The sequence below is a fragment of the Pristiophorus japonicus genome, chromosome 19 (genome assembly GCF_044704955.1).
Source record: "Pristiophorus japonicus isolate sPriJap1 chromosome 19, sPriJap1.hap1, whole genome shotgun sequence".
NCBI classification, from domain to species: Eukaryota; Metazoa; Chordata; class Chondrichthyes; family Pristiophoridae; genus Pristiophorus; species Pristiophorus japonicus.
Genome location: NC_091995.1, coordinates 53,265,092 through 53,285,383, shown reverse-complemented (window position 1 = coordinate 53,285,383; position 20,292 = coordinate 53,265,092). Strand labels below are relative to the sequence as shown.

The 20,292-nt window shown below is 59.3% G+C and overlaps 1 protein-coding gene across 1 annotated transcript in view; it reads right to left on the bottom strand.

The window, feature by feature from the left end:
• The window catches only part of LOC139229856 (major histocompatibility complex class I-related gene protein-like), a 200,782-nt gene that overhangs the window by 168,881 nt on the left and 11,609 nt on the right, over positions 1–20,292 (bottom strand). The window contains exons 2-3 of the mRNA XM_070861479.1: positions 19,902–20,165; positions 17,048–17,323 (exon numbers count right to left, since the gene is read on the bottom strand). Coding sequence (XP_070717580.1) covers positions 17,048–17,323; positions 19,902–20,165 — 540 coding nt within the window. The remainder of the gene's footprint in view (positions 1–17,047; positions 17,324–19,901; positions 20,166–20,292) is intronic.

Here is a 20,292-nt window from a genome sequence, read left to right as displayed (position 1 = left end):
CTCCTGTCTCCTGTCCCCTGTCTCCTGTCTCCTCTCTCCTGTCTCCTGTCTCCTCTCCCCTGTCTGTCTCCTGTCTCCTGTCCCCTGTCTCCTGTCTCCTATCCCCTGTCTCCTATCCCCTGTCCCCTGTCCCCTGTCCCCTGTCCCCTGTCTGTATCCTGTCTCCTGTCCCCTGTCCCCTGTCTCCTGTCTCCTCTCCCCTGTCTCCTGTCTCCTGTCTCGTCTCCTCTCCCCTGTCCCCTGTCTCCTGTCTCCTGTCCCCTCTCCCCTGTCCCCTGTCTCCTGTCCCCTGTGTCCTGTCTCCTGTCCCCTGTCCCCTGTCCCCTGTCTGTCTCCTGTCCCCTGTCTCCTGTCCCCTATCCCCTGTCCCCTGTCCCCTGTCTGTCTCCTGTCTCCTGTCCCCTGTCTCCTGTCCCCTGTCTCCTGTCCCCTGTCTCCTGTCTCCTGTCCCCTATCTCCTGTCTCCTCTCCCCTGTCTCCTGTCTCCTGTCTCGTCTCCTCTCCCCTGTCCCCTGTCTCCTGTCTCCTGTCCCCTCTCCCCTGTCCCCTGTCTCCTGTACCCTGTGTCCTGTCTCCTGTCCCCTGTCCCCTGTCTGTCTCCTGTCCCCTGCCTCCTGTCCCCTGTCCCCTGTCCCCTGTCTCCTGTCTCCTGTCTCCTGTCTCCTCTCCCCTGTCTCCTGTCCCCTGTCTCCTCTCCCCTGTCTCCTCTCCCCTGTCTCCTCTCCCCTGTCCCCTGTCTCCTGTCCCCTGTCTCCTGTCTCCTGTCCCCTGTCCGTCTCCTGTCCCCTGTCTCCTGTCCCCTATCCCCTGTCCCCTGTCTGTCTCCTGTCTCCTGTCCCCTGTCTCCTGTCCCCTGTCTCCTGTCCCCTGTCTCCTGTCCCCTGTCTCCTGTCTCCTGTCCCCTATCTCCTCTCCCCTGTCTCCTGTCTCCTGTCTCCTGTCCCCTCTCTCCTGTCCCCTGTCCCCTGTCCCCTGTCCGTCCCCTGTCTCCTGTCCCCTGTCTGTCTCCTGTCCCATGTCTCCTGTCCCCTGTCTGTCTCCTGTCCCCTGTCCCCTGTCTCCTGTCCCCTGTCTGTCTCCTGTCCCCTGTCCCCTGTCTCCTGTCCGTCTCCTGTCTCCTGTCCCCTGTCCCCTGTCTGTCTCCTGTCTCCTGTCTCCTGTCTCCTGTCTCCTGTCTCCTGTCCCCTGTCTCCTGTCCCCTGTCTCCTGTCCCCTGTCTCCTCTCCCCTGTCCCCTGTCTCCTGTCCCCTGTCTCCTGTCTCCTGTCCCCTGTCTCCTGTCTGTCTCGTGCCCCTATCCTCTGTCCCCTGTCTGTCTCCTGTCTCCTGTCCCCTGTCCCCTGTCTCCTGTCCCCTGTCCCCTGTCTCCTGTCTGTCTCCTGTCTCCTGTCTCCTGTCCCCTGTCTCCTGTCCCCTGTCTCCTGTCTCCTCTCCCCTGTCCCCTGTCTCCTCTCCCCTATCCCCTTTCTCCTCTCCCCTGTCTCCTGTCTCCTCTCCCCTGTCTCCTGTCCCCTGTCTCCTGTCCCCTGTCTCCTCTCCCCGGGTCCCCTGTCTGTCTCCTGTCCCCTGTCTCCTGTCTCCTGTCTCCTATCCCCAGTCCCCTGTCCCCTGTCTGTCTCCTGTCTCCTGTCTCCTGTCTCCTGTCCCCTGTCCCCTGTCTGTCTCCTGTCTCCTGTCCCCTGTCTGTCTCCTGTCCACTGTCCCCTGTCTCCTGTCTCCTGTCCCCTGTCTCCTGTCTCCTGTCTCCTGTCTCCTCTCCCCTGTCCCCTGTCTCCTGTCTCCTCTCCTCTGTCTCCTCAATCCTGTCTCCTCAATCCTGTCTCCTGTCTCCTGTCTCCTGTCCCCTGTCCCCTGTCTCCTGTCTCCTGTCTCCTGTCCCCTGTCCCCTGTCTTCTGTCTCCTGTCCCCTGTCTCCTGTCCCCTGTCCCGTCTCCTGTCTCCTGTCTCCTGTCTCCTGTCCCCTGTCCCCTGCCTCCTGTCTCCTGTCTTCTGTCCCCTGTCCCCTGTCTCCTCTCCCCTGTCTGTCTCCTGTCTCCTGTCCCCTGTCTCCTGTCCCCTGTCTGTCCCCTGCCTCCTGTCTCCTGTCTCCTGTCCCCTGTCTCCTGTCCCCTGTCCCCTGTCTGTCTCCTGTCTCCTGTCCCCTGTCTCCTGTCCCCTGTCTGTCTCCTGTCTCCTGTCCCCTGTCTCCTGTCCCCGGTCTGTCTCCTGTCCCCTGTCCCCTGTCTCCTGTCCTCTGTCTGTCTCCTGTCCCCTGTCCCCTGTCTGCCTCCTGTCCCCTGTCTGCCTCCTGTCCCCTGTCTCCTGTCTCCTGTCTCCTATCACCTGTCTCCTGTCTCTTGTCCCCTGTCCCCTGTCTCCTGTCCCCTGTCTGTCTCCTGTCTCCTGTCCCCTGTCTCCTGTCCCCTGTCCCCTGTCTCCTGTCTCCTGTCCCCTGTCCGTCTCCTGTCTCCTGTCTCCTGTCCCCTGTCTCCTGTCCCTTGTCCCGTCTCCTGTCCCCTATCCCCTGTCTCCTGTCCCCTGTCCCGTCTCCTGTCTCCTGTCATCTGTCCCCTGTCTCCTATCCCCTGTCCCCTGTCCCCTGTCTCCTGTCCGTCTCCTGTCTCCTGTCCCCTGTCTCCTGTCCCCTGTCTCCTGTCCCCTGTCCCCTGTCCCCTGTCTCCTGTCTCCTGTCCCCTGTCCCTTGTCTCCTGTCCCCTGTCCCCTGTCTGTCTCCTGTCCCCTGTCTCCTGTCCCCTGTCCCGTGTCTCCTGTCCCCTGTCCCCTGTCTCCTGTCCCCTGTCTGCTGTCTCCTGTGTCCTGTGTCCTGTCCCCTGTCCCGTCTGTCTCCTGTCCCCTATCCCCTGTCACCTGTCTGTCTCCTGTCCCCTGTCCCCTGTCTGTCTCCTGTCTCCTGTCCCCTGTCTCCTGTCCCCTGTCTCCTGTCTCCTGTCCCCTGTCTCCTGTCCACTGTCTCCTGTCTCCTCTCCCCTGTCTCCTGTCCACTGTCCCCTGTCTCCTGTCCCCTGTCTGTCTCCTGTCCCCTGTCTCCTGTCCCCTGAGTCCTGTCCCCTGTCTCCTGTCTCCTGTCCCCTGTCTCCTGTCTCCTCTCCCCTCTCCCCTGTCTCCTGTCCCCTGTCTCCTGTCTCCTGTCTCCTGTCTCCTGTCTCCTGTCCTCTGTCTCCTGTCCCCTGTCTCCTCTCCCCTGTCCCCTGTCTCCTGTCTCCTGTCTCCTGTCCCCTGTCTCCTGTCTCCTGTCTCCTGTCTCCTGTCTCCTCTCCCCTGTCTCCTGTCTCCTGTCTCCTGTCTCCTGTCTCCTGTCCCCTGTCTCCTCTCCCCTGTCCCCTGTCTCCTGTCTCCTGTCCCCTGTCTCCTGTCTCCTGTCTCCTCTCCCCTGTCTCCTGTCTCCTGTCTCCTGTCTCCTGTCTCCTGTCTCCTGTCTCCTGTCTCCTCTCCCCTGTCTCCTATCCCCTGTCGTCTGTCCCCTGTCTGTCTCCTGTCTCCTGTCCCCTGTCCCCTGTCCCCTGTCTCCTGTCTCCTGTCTCCTGTCCCCTGTCTGTCTCCTGTCTCCTGTCTCCTGTCCCCTGTCTCCTGTCTACTGTCCCCTGTCTCCTGTCCCGTGTCTCCGGTCTCCTCTCTCCTGTCCCCTGTCTCCTGTCTCCTGTCCCCTGTCCCCTGTCTCCTGTCCCCTGTCCCCTGTCTCCTGTCCTCTGTCTGTCTCCTGTCTCCTGTCCCCTGTCTGTCTCCTGTCCCCTGTCTCCTATCTCCTGTCCCCTGTCTCCTGTCTCCTGTCCCCTGTCTCCTGTCCCCTGTCCGTCCCCTGTCTCCTGTCCCCTGTCCCCTGTCTTCTGTCCCCTGTCCCCTGTCTCCTGTCCCCTGTCCCCTGTCCCCTGCCTCCTGTCTCCTGTCTCCTGTCCCCTGTCTCCTGTCCCCTGTCTGTCTCCTGTCCCATGTCTCCTGTCCCCTGTCTGTCTCCTGTCTCCTGTCTCCTGTCTGTCTCCTGTCCCCTGTCCCCTGTCTCCTGTCCCCTGTCTGTCTCCTGTCCCCTGTCCCCTGTCTCCTGTCCCCTGTCTGTCTCCTGTCCCCTGTCCTCTGTCTCCTGTCCGTCTCCTGTCCCCTATCTGTCTCCTGTCCCCTGTCTCCTGTCCCCTGTCCCCTGTCTCCTGTCTCCTGTCCCCTATCCCCTGTCTCCTGTCCCCTGTCCCCTGTCCGTCTCCTGTCTCCTGTCTCCTGTCTCCTGTCTCCTGTCTCCTGTCCCCTGTCTCCTGTCCCCTGTCTCCTCTCCCCTGTCCCCTGTCTCCTGTCCCCTGTCTCCTGTCCCCTGTCCCCTGTCCCCTGTCCCCTGTCTGTCTCGTGCCCCTATCCCCTGTCCCCTGTCCCCTGTCTGTCTCCTGTCTCCTGTCCCCTGTCCCCTGTCCCCTGTCTCCTGTCCCCTGTCCCCTGTCTCCTGTCTGTCTCCTGTCCCCTGTCCCCTGTCCCCTGTCTGTCTCCTGTCTCCTGTCCCCTATCCCCTGTCTCCTGTCTCCTGTCTCCTCTCCCCTGTCTCCTCTCCCCTGTCTCCTGTCTCCTGTCCCCTGTCCCCTGTCTCCTGTCCCCTATCTGTCTCCTGTCCCCTGTCTCCTGTCTCCTGTCTCCTGTCTCCTGTCTCCTGTCCCCTATCCCCTGTCTCCTGTCCCCTGTCCCCTGTCCGTCTCCTGTCTCCTGTCTCCTGTCTCCTGTCTCCTGTCTCCTGTCTCCTGTCCCCTGTCTCCTCTCCCCTGTCTCCTCTCCCCTGTCCCCTGTCTCCTGTCCCCTGTCTCCTGTCCCCTGTCTCCTGTCCCCTGTCCCCTGTCCCCTGTCTGTCTCGTGCCCCTATCCCCTGTCCCCTGTCCCCTGTCTGTCTCCTGTCTCCTGTCCCCTGTCCCCTGTCTCCTGTCCCCTGTCCCCTGTCTCCTGTCTGTCTCCTGTCCCCTGTCCCCTGTCCCCTGTCTGTCTCCTGTCTCCTGTTCCCTATCCCCTGTCTCCTGTCTCCTGTCCCCTGTCTCCTCTCCCCTGTCTCCTGTCTCCTGTCTCCTCTCCCCTGTCTCCTCTCCCCTGTCTCCTGTCTCCTGTCCCCTGTCCCCTGTCTCCTGTCCCCTGTCTCCTGTCCCCTGTCTCCTGTCCCCTGTCTCCTGTCCCCTGTCTCCTGTCTCCTGTCTCCTCTCCCCTATCCCCTGTCTCCTCTCCACTATCCCCTGTCTCCTCTCCCCTGTCCCCTGTCTCCTCTCCCCTGTCTCCTGTCCCCTGTCTCCTCTCCCCTGTCCCCTGTCTGTCTCCTGTCCCCTGTCCCCTGTCTCCTGTCTCCTATCCCCAGTCCCCTCTCCCCTGTCTGTCTCCTGTCTCCTGTCTCCTGTCCCCTGTCCCCTGTCTCCTGTCTCCTGTCCCCTGTCCCCTGTCTGTCTCCTGTCTCCTGTCCCCTGTCCCCTGTCTGTCTCCTGTCTCCTGTCTCCTGTCCCCTGTCCCCTGTGCCCTGTCTCCTGTCTCCTGTCTCCTGTCCCCTGTCTCCTGTCTCCTGTCTCCTCTCCCCTGTCCCCTGTCTCCTGTCTCCTCTCCTCTGTCTCCTCTCCCCTGTCTCCTGTCTCCTGTCTCCTGTCCCCTGTCTCCTGTCCCCTGTCCCCTGTCTTCTGTCTCCTGTCCCCTGTCTCCTGTCCCCTGTCCCCTGTCCCCTGTCTCCTGTCTCCTGTCTCCTGTCCCCTGTCCCCTGCCTCCTGTCTCCTGTCTCCTGTCCCCTGTCCCCTGTCTCCTGTCCCCTGTCTGTCTCCTGTCTCCTGTCCCCTGTCTGTCTCCTGTCTCCTGTCCCCGGTCTGTCTCCTGTCCCCTGTCTCCTGTCTCCTGTCTCCTATCACCTGTCTCCTGTCTCTTGTCCCCTGTCCCCTGTCTCCTGTCCCCTGTCTGTCTCCTGTCTCCTGTCCCCTGTCTCCTGTCCCCTGTCCCCTGTCTCCTGTCTCCTGTCCCCTGTCCCCTGTCTCCTGTCCCCTGTCCCCTGTCTCCTGTCCCCTGTCCCCTGTCCCCTGTCCCCTGTCTGTCTCCTGTCTCCTGTCCCCTGTCCGTCTCCTGTCTCCTGTCTCCTGTCTCCTGTCTCATGTCCCCTGTCTCATGTCCCCTGTCTCCTGTCCCCTGTCCCCTGTCTGTCTCCTGTCTCCTGTCTCCTGTCTCCTGTCTCCTGTCCCCTGTCTCCTGTCTCCTGTCTCCTGTCCCCTGTCTCCTGTCCCCTGTCTCCTGTCCTGTGTCTCCTATCCCCTGTCTCCTGTCTCCTGTCTCCTCTCCCCTGTCTCCTGTCCCCTGTCTCCTGTCCCCTGTCCCCTGTCTGTCTCCTGTCTCCTGTCCCCTGTCTCCTGTCCCCTGTCCCCTGTCTCCTGTCCCCTGTCTCCTGTCTCCTGTCTCCTGTCCTCTGTCTCCTCTCCCCTGTCCCCTGTCTCCTGTACCCTCTCCCTGTCTCCTGTATCCTGTCCCCTGTATCCTGTCCCCTGTCTCCTGTCTCCTCTCCCCTGTCTCCTGTCTCCTGTCTCCTGTCCCCAGTCTCCTGTCTTCTGTCTCGTCTCCTCTCCCCTGTCCCCTGTCTCCTGTCTCCTGTCCCCTCTCCCCTGTCCCCTGTCTCCTGTCCCCTGTCCCCTGTCTCCTGTTCCCTGTCTCCTGTCTCCTCTCCCCTGTCTCCTGTCTCCTGTCTCCTGTCCCCTGTCTCCTGTCTCCTGTATCCTGTCTCCTCTCCCCTGTCTCCTGTCTCCTCTCCCCTGTCTCCTCTCCCCTGTCTCCTGTCTCCTGTCCCCTGTCTCCTGTCTCCTCTCTCCTGTCTCCTGTCTCCTCTCCCCTGTCTGTCTCCTGTCTCCTGTCCCCTGTCTCCTGTCTCCTATCCCCTGTCCCCTGTCCCCTGTCCCCTGTCCCCTGTCAGTATCCTGTCTCCTGTCCCCTGTCCCCTGTCTCCTGTCTCCTCTCCCCTGTCTCCTGTCTCCTGTCTCGTCTCCTCTCCCCTGTCCCCTGTCTCCTGTCTCCTGTCCCCTCTCCCCTGTCCCCTGTCTCCTGTCCCCTGTGTCCTGTCTCCTGTCCCCTGTCTCCTGTCCCCTGTCTCCTGTCTCCTGTCCCCTGTCTCCTGTCCCCTGTCTCCTGTCCCCTGTCTCCTGTCCCCTGTCTCCTGTCCCCTGTCTCCTGTCTCCTGTCTCCTCTCCCCTGTCCCCTGTCCCCTGTCTGTCTCCTGTCTCCTGTCCCCTGTCCCCTGTCTCCTCTCCCCTGTCCCCTGTCTCCTGTCTCCTCTCCCCTGTCTCCTGTCTCCTCTCCCCTATCCCCTGTCTCCTGTCTCCTGTCTCCTGTCCCCTGTCTCCTGTCTCCTCTCCCCTGTCCCCTGTCCCCTGTCTCCTGTCCCCTGTCCCCTGTCCCCTGTCTCCTGTCTCCTGTCTCCTTTCCCCTGTCTCCTGTCTCCTGTCTCCTGTCTCCTGTCCCCTGTCCCCTGTCTCCTGTCTCCTGTCTCCTGAATCCTGTCCCCTGTCTCCTGTCTCCTGTCTCCTCTCCCCTGTCTCCTGTCTCCTCTCCCCTGTCTCCTGTCCCCTGTCCCCTGTCTCCTGTCTCCTCTCCCCTGTCTCCTGTCTCCTGTCTCCTGTCCCCTGTCTCCTGTCTTCTCTCCCCTGTCCCCTGTCACCTGTCTGTCTCCTGTCTCCTGTCCCCTGTGCCCTGTCTCCTATCCCCTGTCCCCTGTCCCCTGTCTGTATCCTGTCTCCTGTCCCCTGTCCCCTGTCTGTCTCCTGTCTCCTGTCCCCTGTCCCCTGTCTCCTGTGCCCTGTCTCCTGTCCCCTGTCTCCTGTCTCCTGTCCCCTGTCCCCTGTCTCCTGTCCCCTGTCTCCTGTCTCCTCTCCCCTGTCCCCTGTCACCTGTCTCCTCTCCCCTGTCTCCTGTCTCCTGTCCCCTGTCTGTCTCCTGTCTCCTGTCCCCTGTCCCCTGTCTGTCTCCTGTCTCCTGTCCCCTCTCCCCTGTCTCCTCTCCCCTGTCTCCTGTCTCCTCTCCCCTGTCCCCTGTCTCCTGTCCCCTGTCTCCTGTCCCCTGTCTCCTGTCTGCTGTCTCCTGTCTCCTGTCCTCTGTCTCCTCTCCCCTGTCCCCTGTCTCCTGTACCCTCTCCCCTGTCCCCTGTCTCCTGTCCCCTGTGTCCTGTCTCCTGTCCCCTGTCTCCTGTCCCCTGTCCCCTGTCTCCTGTCCCCTGTCTCCTGTCCCCTGTCTCCTGTCCCCTGTCTCCTGTCTCCTGTCTCCTCTCCCCTGTCCCCTGTCCCCTGTCTGTCTCCTGTCTCCTGTCCCCTGTCCCCTGTCTCCTCTCCCCTGTCCCCTGTCTCCTGTCTCCTCTCCCCTGTCCCCTGTCTCCTGTCCCCTGTCCCCTGTCTGTCTCCTGTCTCCTGTCCCCTGTCCCCTGTCTGTCTCCTGTCTCCTGTCCCCTCTCCCCTGTCTCCTCTCCCCTGTCTCCTGTCTCCTCTCCCCTATCCACTGTCTCCTGTCTCCTGTCTCCTGTCCCCTGTCCCCTGTCTCCTGTCTCCTCTCCCCTGTCCCCTGTCCCCTGTCTCCTGTCCCCTGTCCCCTGTCCCCTGTCTCCTGTCTCCTGTCTCCTGTCTCCTTTCCCCTGTCTCCTGTCTCCTGTCTCCTGTCCCCTGTCCCCTGTCTCCTGTCTCCTGTCTCCTGAATCCTGTCCCCTGTCTCCTGTCTCCTGTCTCCTCTCCCCTGTCTCCTGTCTCCTCTCCCCTGTCTCCTGTCCCCTGTCCCCTGTCTCCTGTCTCCTCTCCCCTGTCTCCTGTCTCCTGTCTCCTGTCCCCTGTCTCCTGTCTCCTGTCTTCTCTCCCCTGTCCCCTGTCACCTGTCTGTCTCCTGTCTCCTGTCCCCTGTGCCCTGTCTCCTATCCCCTGTCCCCTGTCCCCTGTCTGTCTCCTGTCTCCTGTCCCCTGTCCCCTGTCTGTCTCCTGTCTCCTGTCCCCTGTCCTCTGTCTCCTGTGCCCTGTCTCCTGTCCCCTGTCTCCTGTCTCCTGTCCCCTGTCCCCTGTCTCCTGTCCCCTGTCTCCTGTCTCCTCTCCCCTGTCCCCTGTCACCTGTCTCCTCTCCCCTGTCTCCTGTCTCCTGTCCCCTGTCTGTCTCCTGTCTCCTGTCCCCTGTCCCCTGTCTGTCTCCTGTCTCCTGTCCCCTCTCCCCTGTCTCCTCTCCCCTGTCTCCTGTCTCCTCTCCCCTGTCCCCTGTCTCCTGTCCCCTGTCTCCTGTCCCCTGTCTCCTGTCCCCTGTCTCCTGTCCCCTGTCTCCTGTCTCCTGTCTCCTCTCCCCTGTCCCCTGTCCCCTGTCTGTCTCCTGTCTCCTGTCCCCTGTCCCCTGTCTCCTCTCCCCTGTCCCCTGTCTCCTGTCTCCTCTCCCCTGTCTCCTGTCTCCTCTCCCCTATCCCCTGTCTCCTGTCTCCTGTCTCCTGTCCCCTGTCTCCTGTCTCCTCTCCCCTGTCCCCTGTCCCCTGTCTCCTGTCCCCTGTCCCCTGTCTCCTGTCTCCTGTCTCCTGTCTCCTGTCTCCTTTCCCCTGTCTCCTGTCTCCTGTCTCCTGTCTCCTGTCCCCTGTCCCCTGTCTCCTGTCTCCTGTCTCCTGAATCCTGTCCCCTGTCTCCTGTCTCCTGTCTCCTCTCCCCTGTCTCCTGTCTCCTCTCCCCTGTCTCCTGTCCCCTGTCCCCTGTCTCCTGTCTCCTCTCCCCTGTCTCCTGTCTCCTGTCTCCTGTCCCCTGTCTCCTGTCTCCTGTCTTCTCTCCCCTGTCCCCTGTCACCTGTCTGTCTCCTGTCTCCTGTCCCCTGTGCCCTGTCTCCTATCCCCTGTCCCCTGTCCCCTGTCTGTCTCCTGTCTCCTGTCCCCTGTCCCCTGTCTGTCTCCTGTCTCCTGTCCCCTGTCCCCTGTCTCCTGTGCCCTGTCTCCTGTCCCCTGTCTCCTGTCTCCTGTCCCCTGTCCCCTGTCTCCTGTCCCCTGTCTCCTGTCTCCTCTCCCCTGTCCCCTGTCACCTGTCTCCTCTCCCCTGTCTCCTGTCTCCTGTCCCCTGTCTGTCTCCTGTCTCCTGTCCCCTGTCCCCTGTCTGTCTCCTGTCTCCTGTCCCCTCTCCCCTGTCTCCTCTCCCCTGTCTCCTGTCTCCTCTCCCCTGTCCCCTGTCTCCTGTCCCCTGTCTCCTGTCCCCTGTCTCCTGTCTGCTGTCTCCTGTCTCCTGTCCTCTGTCTCCTCTCCCCTGTCCCCTGTCTCCTGTACCCTCTCCCCTGTCCCCTGTCTCCTGTCCCCTGTGTCCTGTCTCCTGTCCCCTGTCTCCTGTCCCCTGTCTCCTGTCTCCTGTCCCCTGTCTCCTGTCCCCTGTCTCCTGTCCCCTGTCTCCTGTCCCCTGTCTCCTGTCTCCTGTCTCCTCTCCCCTGTCCCCTGTCCCCTGTCTGTCTCCTGTCTCCTGTCCCCTGTCCCCTGTCTCCTCTCCCCTGTCCCCTGTCTCCTGTCTCCTCTCCCCTGTCCCCTGTCTCCTGTCCCCTGTCCCCTGTCTGTCTCCTGTCTCCTGTCCCCTGTCCCCTGTCTGTCTCCTGTCTCCTGTCCCCTCTCCCCTGTCTCTTCTCCCCTGTCTCCTGTCTCCTCTCCCCTATCCCCTGTCTCCTGTCTCCTGTCTCCTGTCCCCTGTCTCCTGTCTCCTCTCCCCTGTCCCCTGTCCCCTGTCTCCTGTCCCCTGTCCCCTGTCTCCTGTCTCCTGTCTCCTGTCTCCTGTCTCCTTTCCCCTGTCTCCTGTCTCCTGTCTCCTGTCTCCTGTCCCCTGTCCCCTGTCTCCTGTCTCCTGTCTCCTGAATCCTGTCCCCTGTCTCCTGTCTCCTGTCTCCTCTCCCCTGTCTCCTGTCTCCTCTCCCCTGTCTCCTGTCCCCTGTCCCCTGTCTCCTGTCTCCTCTCCCCTGTCTCCTGTCTCCTGTCTCCTGTCTCCTGTCCCCTGTCTCCTGTCTCCTGTCTCCTGTCTTCTCTCCCCTGTCCCCTGTCACCTGTCTGTCTCCTGTCTCCTGTCCCCTGTGCCCTGTCTCCTATCCCCTGTCCCCTGTCCCCTGTCTGTCTCCTGTCTCCTGTCCCCTGTCCCCTGTCTGTCTCCTGTCTCCTGTCCCCTGTCCTCTGTCTCCTGTGCCCTGTCTCCTGTCCCCTGTCTCCTGTCTCCTGTCCCCTGTCCCCTGTCTCCTGTCCCCTGTCTCCTGTCTCCTCTCCCCTGTCCCCTGTCACCTGTCTCCTCTCCCCTGTCTCCTGTCTCCTGTCCCCTGTCTGTCTCCTGTCTCCTGTCCCCTGTCCCCTGTCTGTCTCCTGTCTCCTGTCCCCTCTCCCCTGTCTCCTCTCCCCTGTCTCCTGTCTCCTCTCCCCTGTCCCCTGTCTCCTGTCCCCTGTCTCCTGTCCCCTGTCTCCTGTCTGCTGTCTCCTGTCTGCTGTCTCCTGTCTCCTGTCTCCTGTCCTCTGTCTCCTCTCCCCTGTCCCCTGTCTCCTGTACCCTCTCCCCTGTCTCCTGTATCCTGTCCCCTGTATCCTGTCCCCTGTCTCCTGTCTCCTCTCCCCTGTCTCCTGTCTCCTGTCTCCTGTCTCCTCTCCCCTGTCCCCTGTCTCCTGTCTCCTGTCCCCTCTCCCCTGTCCCCTGTCTCCTGTCCCCTGTGTCCTGTCTCCTGTCCCCTGTCTCCTGTCTCCTCTCCCCTGTCTCCTGTCTCCTGTCTCCTGTCCCCTGTCTCCTGTCTCCTGTCTCCTGTCTCCTGTCTCCTGTCCCCTGTCTCCTGTCTCCTCTCCCCTGTCTCCTCTCCCCTGTCTCCTGTCTCCTGTCCCCTGTCTCCTGTCTCCTGTCTCCTCTCCCCTGTCTGTCTCCTGTCTCCTGTCCCCTGTCTCCTGTCTCCTCTCCCCTGTCCCCTGTCCCCTGTCTGTCTCCTGTCTCCTGTCCCCTGTCTCCTCTCCCCTGTCCCCTGTCTCCTGTCTCCTCTCCCCTGTCCCCTGTCACCTGTCTCCTCTCCCCTGTCTCCTGTCTCCTGTCCCCTGTCTGTCTCCTGTCTCCTGTCCCCTGTCCCCTGTCTGTCTCCTGTTTCCTGTCCCCTCTCCCCTGTCTCCTCTCCCCTGTCTCCTGTCTCCTCTCCCCTGTCCCCTGTCCCCTGTCTCCTGTCTCCTGTCTCCTGTCTCCTGTCTCCTGTCCCCTGTCTCCTGTCTCCTCTCCCGTGTCCCCTGTCTCCTGTTCCCTGTCTCCTGTCTCCTGTCCCCTGTCCCCTGTCTCCTGTCCCCTGTCTCCTCTCCCCTGTCCCCTGTCTCCTGTCTCCTGTCTCCTTTCCCCTGTCTCCTGTCTCCTGTCTCCTGTCTCCTGTCCCCTGTCTCCTGTCTCCTGTCTCCTGTCTCCTGTCTCCTGTCTCCTGTCTCCTCTCCCCTGTCTCCTGTCTCCTGTCTCCTGTCCCCTGTCCCCTGTCTCCTGTCCCCTGTCCCCTGTCTCCTGTCTCCTCTCCCCTGTCTCCTGTCTCCTTCCCCTGTCTCCTGTCTCCTGTCTTCTCTCCCCTGTCCCCTGTCACCTGTCTGTCTCCTGTCTCCTGTCCCCTGTCTGTCTCCTGTCTCCTGTCCCCTGTCCCCTGTCTGTCTCCTGTCTCCTGTCCCCTGTCCCCTGTCTCCTGTCCCCTGTCTCCTGTCCCCTGTCTCCTGTCTCCTGTCTCCTGTCCCCTGTCCCCTGTCCCCTGTCCCCTGTCTGTCTCCTGTCTCCTGTCCCTTGTCCCCTGTCTCCTGTCCCCTGTCTCCTGTCTCCTCTCCCCTGTCCCCTGTCACCTGTCTCCTCTCCCCTGTCTCCTGTCCCCTGTCTGTCTCCTGTCTCCTGTCCCCTGTCCCCTGTCTGTCTCCTGTCTCCTGTCCCCTCTCCCCTGTCTCCTCTCCCCTGTCTCCTGTCTCCTGTCCCCTGTCCCCTGTCTCCTGTCCCCTGTCTCCTGTCTCCTGTCCTCTGTCTCCTCTCCCCTGTCCCCTGTCTCCTGTACCCTCTCCCCTGTCTCCTGTATCCTGTCCCCTGTATCCTGTCCCCTGTCTCCTGTCTCCTCTCCCCTGTCTCCTGTCTCCTGTCCCCTGTCTCCTGTCTCCTGTCTCGTCCCCTCTCCCCTGTCCCCTGTCTCCTGTCTCCTGTCCCCTGTCTCCTGTCTCCTCTCCCCTGTCTCCTGTCTCCTGTCTCCTGTCTCCTGTCTCCTCTCCCCTGTCTCCTGTCTCCTGTCTCCTGTCTCCTGTCTCCTGTCTCCTCTCCCCTGTCTCCTGTCTCCTCTCCCCTGTCTCCTCTCCCCTGTCTCCTGTCTCCTCTCCCCTGTCCCCTGTCTCCTGTCTCCTCTCCCCTGTCCCCTGTCTCCTGTCTCCTGTCTCCTGTCTCCTGTCCCCTGTCTCCTCTCCCCTGTCCCCTGTCCCCTGTCCCCTGTCTGTCTCATAGAAACATAGAAAATAGGTGCAGGAGTAGGCCATTCGGCCCTTCTAGCCTGCACCGCCATTCAATGAGTTCATGGCTGAACATGCAACTTCAGTACCACATTCCTGCTTTCTCGCCATACCCCTTGATCCCCCTTCTAGTAAGGACTACATCTAACTCCTTTTTGAATATATTTCGTGAATTGGCCTCAACAACTTTCTGTGGCAGAGAATTCCACAGGTTCACCACTCTCTGGGTGAAGAAGTTCCTCCTCATCTCGGTCCTAAATGGCTTCCCCCTTATCCTTAGACTGTGTCCCCTGGTTCTGGACTTCCCCAACATTGGGAACATTCTTCCTGCATCCAAACTGTCTAACCCCTTCAGAATCTTAAACGTTTCTATGAGGTCCCCTCTCATTCTTCTGAACTCCAGTGAATACAAGCCCAGTTGATCCAGTCTTTCTTGATAGGTCAGTCCCGCCATCCCGGGAATCAGTCTGGTGAACCTACGCTGCACTCCCTCAATAGCAAGAATGTCCTTCCTCAGGTTAGGAGACCAAAACTGTACACAATACTCCAGTCCCCTATCCCCTGTCTCCTGTCTGTCTCCTGTCTCCTGTCCCCTGTCCCCTGTCTTCTGTCTGTCTCATGTCCCCTGTCTGTCTCCTGTCCCCTGTCTCCTGTCCCCTGTCTCCTGTCCCCTCTCCCCTGTCTCCTGTCTCCTGTCTCCTGTCTCCTGTCTCCTGTCTCCTCTCCCCTGTCCCCTGTCCCCTGCCCCCTGTTCCCTGTCTCCTGTCTCTTCTCCCCTGTCTCCTGTCTCCTGTCTCCTGTCTCCTGTATCCTGTATCCTGTCCCCTGTCTCCTGTCTCCTCTCACCTGTCCCCTGTTTCCTGTCTCCTGTCTCCTGTCCCCTGTCCCCTGTCTCCTGTCTCCTGTCTCCTCTCCCCTGTCCCCTGTCCCCTGTCTGTCTCCTGTCTCCTGTCTCCTGTCTCCTATCCCCTGTCCCCTGTCCCCTGTCTGTCTCCTGTCCCCTGTCCCCTGTCCCCTGTCTCCTGTCTCCTGTCCCCTGTCCCATGTCTGTCTCCTGTCTCCTGTCCCCTGTCCCCTGTCCCCTGTCTCCTGTCTCCTGTCCCCTGTCCTCTGTCTCCTGTCCCCTGTCCCCTGTCTGTCTCCTGTCTCCTGTCTCCTGTCTCCTCTCCCCTGTCCCCTGTCCCCTGTCTGTCTCCTGTCCCCGATCCCCTGTCTCCTGTCCCCTGTCTCCTGTCTCCTCTCCCCTGTCTCCTGGCTCCTGTCTCCTGTCTCCTGTCTCCTGTCTCCTGTCTCCTGTCTCATGTCTCATGTCTCATGTCTCCTCTCTCATGTCTCCGCTCGCATGTCTCCGCTCTCCTGTCTCCTGTCTCCTGTCTCCTCTCCCCTGTCCCCTGTCTCCTGTCCCCTGTCCCCTGTCCCCTGTCTCCTGTCTCCTGTCCCCTGTCTCCTGTCTCCTGTCTCCTGTCTCCTGTCCCCTGTCCCATGTCTGTCTCCTGTCTCCTGTCCCCTGTCTGTCTCCTGTCTCCTGTCTCCTCTCCCCTGTCCCCTGTCCCCTGTCTGTCTCCTGTCCCCTATCCCCTGTCTCCTGTCCCCTGTCTCCTGTCCCCTGTCCCCTGTCTCCTGTCCCCTGTCCCCTGTCCCCTGTCTGTCTCCTGTCCCCTGTCTGTCTCCTGTCTCCTGTCTCCTCTCCCCTGTCCCCAGTCCCCCGTCTGTCTCCTGTCTCCTGTCCGCTGTCTCCTGTCCCCTGTCCCCTGTCTCCTGTCTGTCTCCTGTCCCCTGTCCCCTGTCCCCTGTCTGTCTCCTGTCCCCTGTCTCCTGTCCCCTGTCTCCTGTCCCCTGTCTCCTGTCCCCTGTCTCCTGTCCCCTGTCTCCTGTCCCCTGTCTCCTGTTTCCTCTCCCCTGTCTCCTGTCTCCTGTCTCCTGTCTCCTGTCTCCTCTCCCCTGTCCCCTGCCCCCTGTTCCCTGTCTCCTGTCTCCTGTCTCCTGTCTCCTGTCTCCTGTCTCCTGTATCCTGTCTCCTGTCTCCTCTCACCTGTCCCCTGTTTCCTGTCTCCTGTCTCCTGTCCCCTGTCTCCTATCCCCTGTCCCCTGTCCCCTGTCCCCTGTCTGTCTCCTGTCCCCTGTCTCCTGTGTCCTGTCCCCTGTCCCCTGTCTGTCTCCTGTCTCCTGTCTCCTGTCCCCTGTCCCCTGTCCCCTGTCCTCTGTCTCCTGTCCCCTGTCTGTCTCCTGTCTCCTGTCTCCTCTCCCCTGTCCCCTGTCCCCTGTCTGTCTCCTGTCCCCGATCCCCTGTCTCCTGTCCCCTGTCTCCTGTCTCCTCTCCCCTGTCTCCTGTCTCCTGTCTCCTGTCTCCTGTCTCCTGTCTCCTGTCTCCTGTCTCCTGTCTCCTCTCTCATGTCTCCGCTCGCATGTCTCCGCTCGCATGTCTCCGCTCTCCTGTCTCCTCTCCCCTGTCCCCTGTCTCCTGTCTCCTGTCTCCTATCCCCTGTCTGTCCCCTGTCCCCTGTCTCCTGTCTCCTGTCCCCTGTCCCCTGTCCCATGTCTGTCTCCTGTCTCCTGTCCCCTGTCCTCTGTCTGTCTCCTGTCTCCTGTCTCCTCTCCCCTGTCCCCTGTCTGTCTCCTGTCCCCTATCCCCTGTCTCCTGTCCCCTGTCTGCTGTCCCCTGTCCCCTGTCTCCTGTCCCCTGTCCCCTGTCCCCTGTCTGTCTCCTGTCCCCTGTCTGTCTCCTGTCTCCTGTCTCCTGTCTCCTCTCCCCTGTCCCCAGTCCCCCGTCTGTCTCCTGTCTCCTGTCCGCTGTCTCCTGTCCCCTGTCTGTCTCCTGTCCCCTGTCCCCTGTCCCCTGTCCCCTGTCCCCTGTCTGTCTCCTGTCTCCTGTCTCCTGTCCCCTGTCTCCTGTCTCCTGTCTCCTGTCCCCTGTCTCCTGTCCCCTGTCTCCTGTCTCCTGTCTCCTGTCTCCTCTCCCCTGTCCCCTGTCTCCTCTCCCCTGTCTCCTGTCCCCTGTCCCCTGTCTCCTGTCTCCTGTCCCCTGTCCCCTGTCTCCTGTCCCCTGTCTCCTCTCCCCTGTCCCCTGTCTCCTGTCTACTGTCCCCTGTCCCCTGTCTCCTCTCTCCTCTCCCCTGTCCCCTGTCTCCTCTCCCCTGTCGCCTTTCTCCTGTCTCCTGTCTCCTGTCCCCTGTCCCCTGTCCCCTGTCTCCTGTCTCCTCTCCCCTGTCTCCTCTCCCCTGTCCCCTGTCCCCTGTCTCCTGTTTCCTCTCCCCTGTCCCCTGTCTCCTGTCCCCTGTCTCCTGTCTCCTGTCTCCTCTTCCCTGTCCCCTGTCTCCTGTCTCCTCTCCCCTGTCTCCTGTCCCCTGTCTCCTGTCTCCTGTCCCCTGTCTCCTGTCCCCTGTCTCCTGTCCCCTGTCCCCTGTCTCCTGTCTCCTGTCTCCTGTCTCCTGTCCCCTGTCCCCTGTCTCCTGTCCCCTGTCCCCTGTCTCCTGTCCCCTGTCTCCTGTCCCGTCTCCTGTCTCCTGTCTCCTGTCTCCTGTCCCCTGTCTCCTGTCTCCTGTCCCCTGTCTCCTGTCCCCTGTCTCCTGTCCTCTGTCTCCTGTCTCCTGTCCCCTGTCCCCTGTGCCCTGTGCCCTGTGCCCTGTGACAGGACGGTCAGTGCCTGACCTACCTTTGCGACCCAGTGTCTCAGCCCCGTACCGAAGGTAAGTCTTCAACCATTCGATGCAGATTTCCTTTGTATAATGCTGCTTGTACCGGTTGTCGGCCTTGTTGGTGTTCCACTTGTGCTTGGTGTTCTGGGCCGCCGGTGAGGCCGTGACCCACACGCCATACTCCAGGTCGAAGCTGATCAGGTCTCGCCCATTGAAGGCGTACTGACGAACACCGCTCACCTTGCCGTTGTCACTCAGCGTGCAGCCCGAGGTGTACTGCAGGAAGTTCAGTCCTGGACACAGGAAGGATCATCGAAACTGTCAAAGCCCCAGCACCAGTAATCCAAGCTCACCATTACATACCCTGGTGACACGCTCCTAACACATGTCTGTGCTCACCATTGCACACCCAGTGACACACTCCTAACACACGTGTGCTCACCATTACACACCCCAGTGACATTCTCCTAACACGCGTGTGTACTCACCATTACACACCCCGGTGACACGCTCCTAACACATGTGTGCTCACCATTACACACCCCAGTAACACACTCCTAACACGCATGTGCTCACCATTACACAGCAGTGATATGCTCATCACACGCGTGTGCTCATCATCACACATCCCAGTGATATGCTCCTAACACACGTGTGTGCTCACCATGACATACCATGGTGACATGCTTCTAACACACGTGTGCTCACTATTACACGTCCCAGTGATACGCTCCTAACATGCATGTTTGCTCACCATTAGACATCCCAGTGACACGCTCCTAACAGGTGAGTGTGCACACCATTACACACCCGAGTGAACCTCCTAAGAACTTAAGAATTAGGAGCAGGAGTCGGCCATTCGGCCCCTCGAACCTGCTCCACCATTCAATAAGATCATGGCTGATTTTCTCCCTCAACTCCACTTTCCTGCACTCTACCCATATCCCTTGATATTCAAAAAATCTATCGCTCTCTGTCTTGAAAGTGTGGGCCTCCACAGCCCTCTGGGATAGAGAATTCCAAAGTTTCATCACCCTCTGAATGAAGAAGTTTCTCCTCATCTGAGTACTAAATGGCCGACCCCTTATTCTGAGGTTGTGCCCCTGGTTCTAGTCTCCCAGACAGGGGAAACATCCTCCCTGCGTCTACCCTGTCAAGCCCTGTAAGAATGTTGTATGTTGCAATGAGATCACCTCTCATTCTTCTAAATTCGAGAGAATATAGGCCAAGTCTGTTCAATCTCTCCTCCTCGAACAATCCCCCCATCCCAGGAATCAGTCTGGTGAACCTTCGCTGCACTCCCTCAATGGAAAGTATATCCTTCCTTAGGTAAGGAGACCAAAACTGTACACAATACTCCAGGTGTGGTCTCACCAGGGCCCTATATAACTGCAATAAGACTTTACTCTTAATAAAATCCTCTTGTAATAAAGGCCAACATACCATTTTCTTTCTTAATTGCTTGCTGTAACTGCATGGTAACTTTCAGTAATATACAAGGACACCCAGGTCCCTCTGAACACCAACATTTCCCAATCTCTCACCATTTAAAAAATACTGTACTCTTTTTTTCTATCTTTCCTACAAAAGTGTATAACTTCACAATTCTCCACATTATATTCCCTTTGCCATGTTCTTGCCCATTCACTTAGCCTGTCTATGTCCCCTTGAAGTCTCTTTGCATCTTCCCCACACCTTACATTACCACCTAGCTTTGTAACATCAGCAAAACTTGGATATATTATATTTGGGCCCCTCATCCCACTCATTGATATAGATTGTGAATAGCTGGGGCCCAAGTATTGATCCCTGCAGCATCCCACTAGTTACAGTCTGCCAACCTGAAAATGGCACGTTTATTCCTACGCTCTGTTTTCTGTCCATTAACTAATCCTCAATCCATGCTAGTATATTATCCCCCAATCCCATGAGCCCTAATTTTATTCAATAACCTCTTGTGTGGCACCTTATCGAATGCCTTCTGAAAATCCAAATACATCACATCCACTGGTTTCCCCTTATCTAGTCTGCTAGTTACAAAAACCTAACAGATTTGTCAAACATGATTTCCCTTTCAGAAATCCGTGTTGACTCTGCCTAATTGTATTATTATTTTCTAAGTACCCTGTTAACACATCCTTAATAATAGATTCTAGCATTTTCCCTATTATTGATGTCAGGCTAACTGATCTGTGTTTCCCCGTTTTCTCTCTCACTCCTTTCTAAAGTAGCGGGGTTACATTAACTACCTTCTAATCCATGGGAAACGTTCTAGAATCTATGCAATTTTGGAAGATGACAACCAATGCATCCACTATTTCTACAGCCACCTCTTTTAAAACCCTAGGATGTGGGCCATCAGGTCCAGGGGATTTATCAGCTTTCAGTCCCATTAATTTCTCCAGTACTATTTTTTACTAACACTAATTTCTTTCAGTTCCTCATTCTCGCTAGACCCTTGGTTCTCCACTATTTACAGGAGATTTTTTGCATCTTCTATGAAGACAGACACAAAACATTTGTTTGATTTCTGTGCCATTTCCTTATTCCCCATTATAATTTCTCCTGTCTCAGCCTGTAAGTGACCCATGTTTACTTTTGCTAACCTTTTTCTTTTTACATACATATAGAAGATTATATAGTCTGCACTTACCACTACACACCCCGGTAACATGCTCCTAACACGCGTGCGCTCACCATTACACACCCCGGTGACATGCGTGTGCTCACCATTGCACACCCCAGTGACACGCTCCTAACACGCGTGTGCGCTCACAACACACCCCGGTGACACGCTCCGAACACGCTTGTGTGCTCACCATTGCACACCCCGGTGAACTTGAGTCGCAGTCCTAACACGAGTGTGCTCACCTGTCTCGTTACTTTTTGTTCGCCGTGTTGCTATCCGTACATTGGCCAGCGACAGTTTCTGTCGATCGATCAATCGCTGTGTCTCTGTGTTCCAATAATCTCCGTCCGATTCTCTGTTCATCCAAGGCTGACATGGAATATCTCTCCTAGTGATGCTGTCATAGTAGGTTATCTGCACGCCATCCAGTACCCCGACGTGAATAAACTCAGGAAAGTGCGCACTGCCAGACATGGAGGTGTAGTAATACATCAGAGAGTGTGACTCTGTCAAACACACAAAAACTCAACTTCAGCATGAGACCATACAACACTGACTTGCCTCAGCTCTAAGAGAGGGAGTGGGAAGAGAGGGAATGGGAAGAGAGGGGGAGGGAAGAGAGGGGGAGGGGAA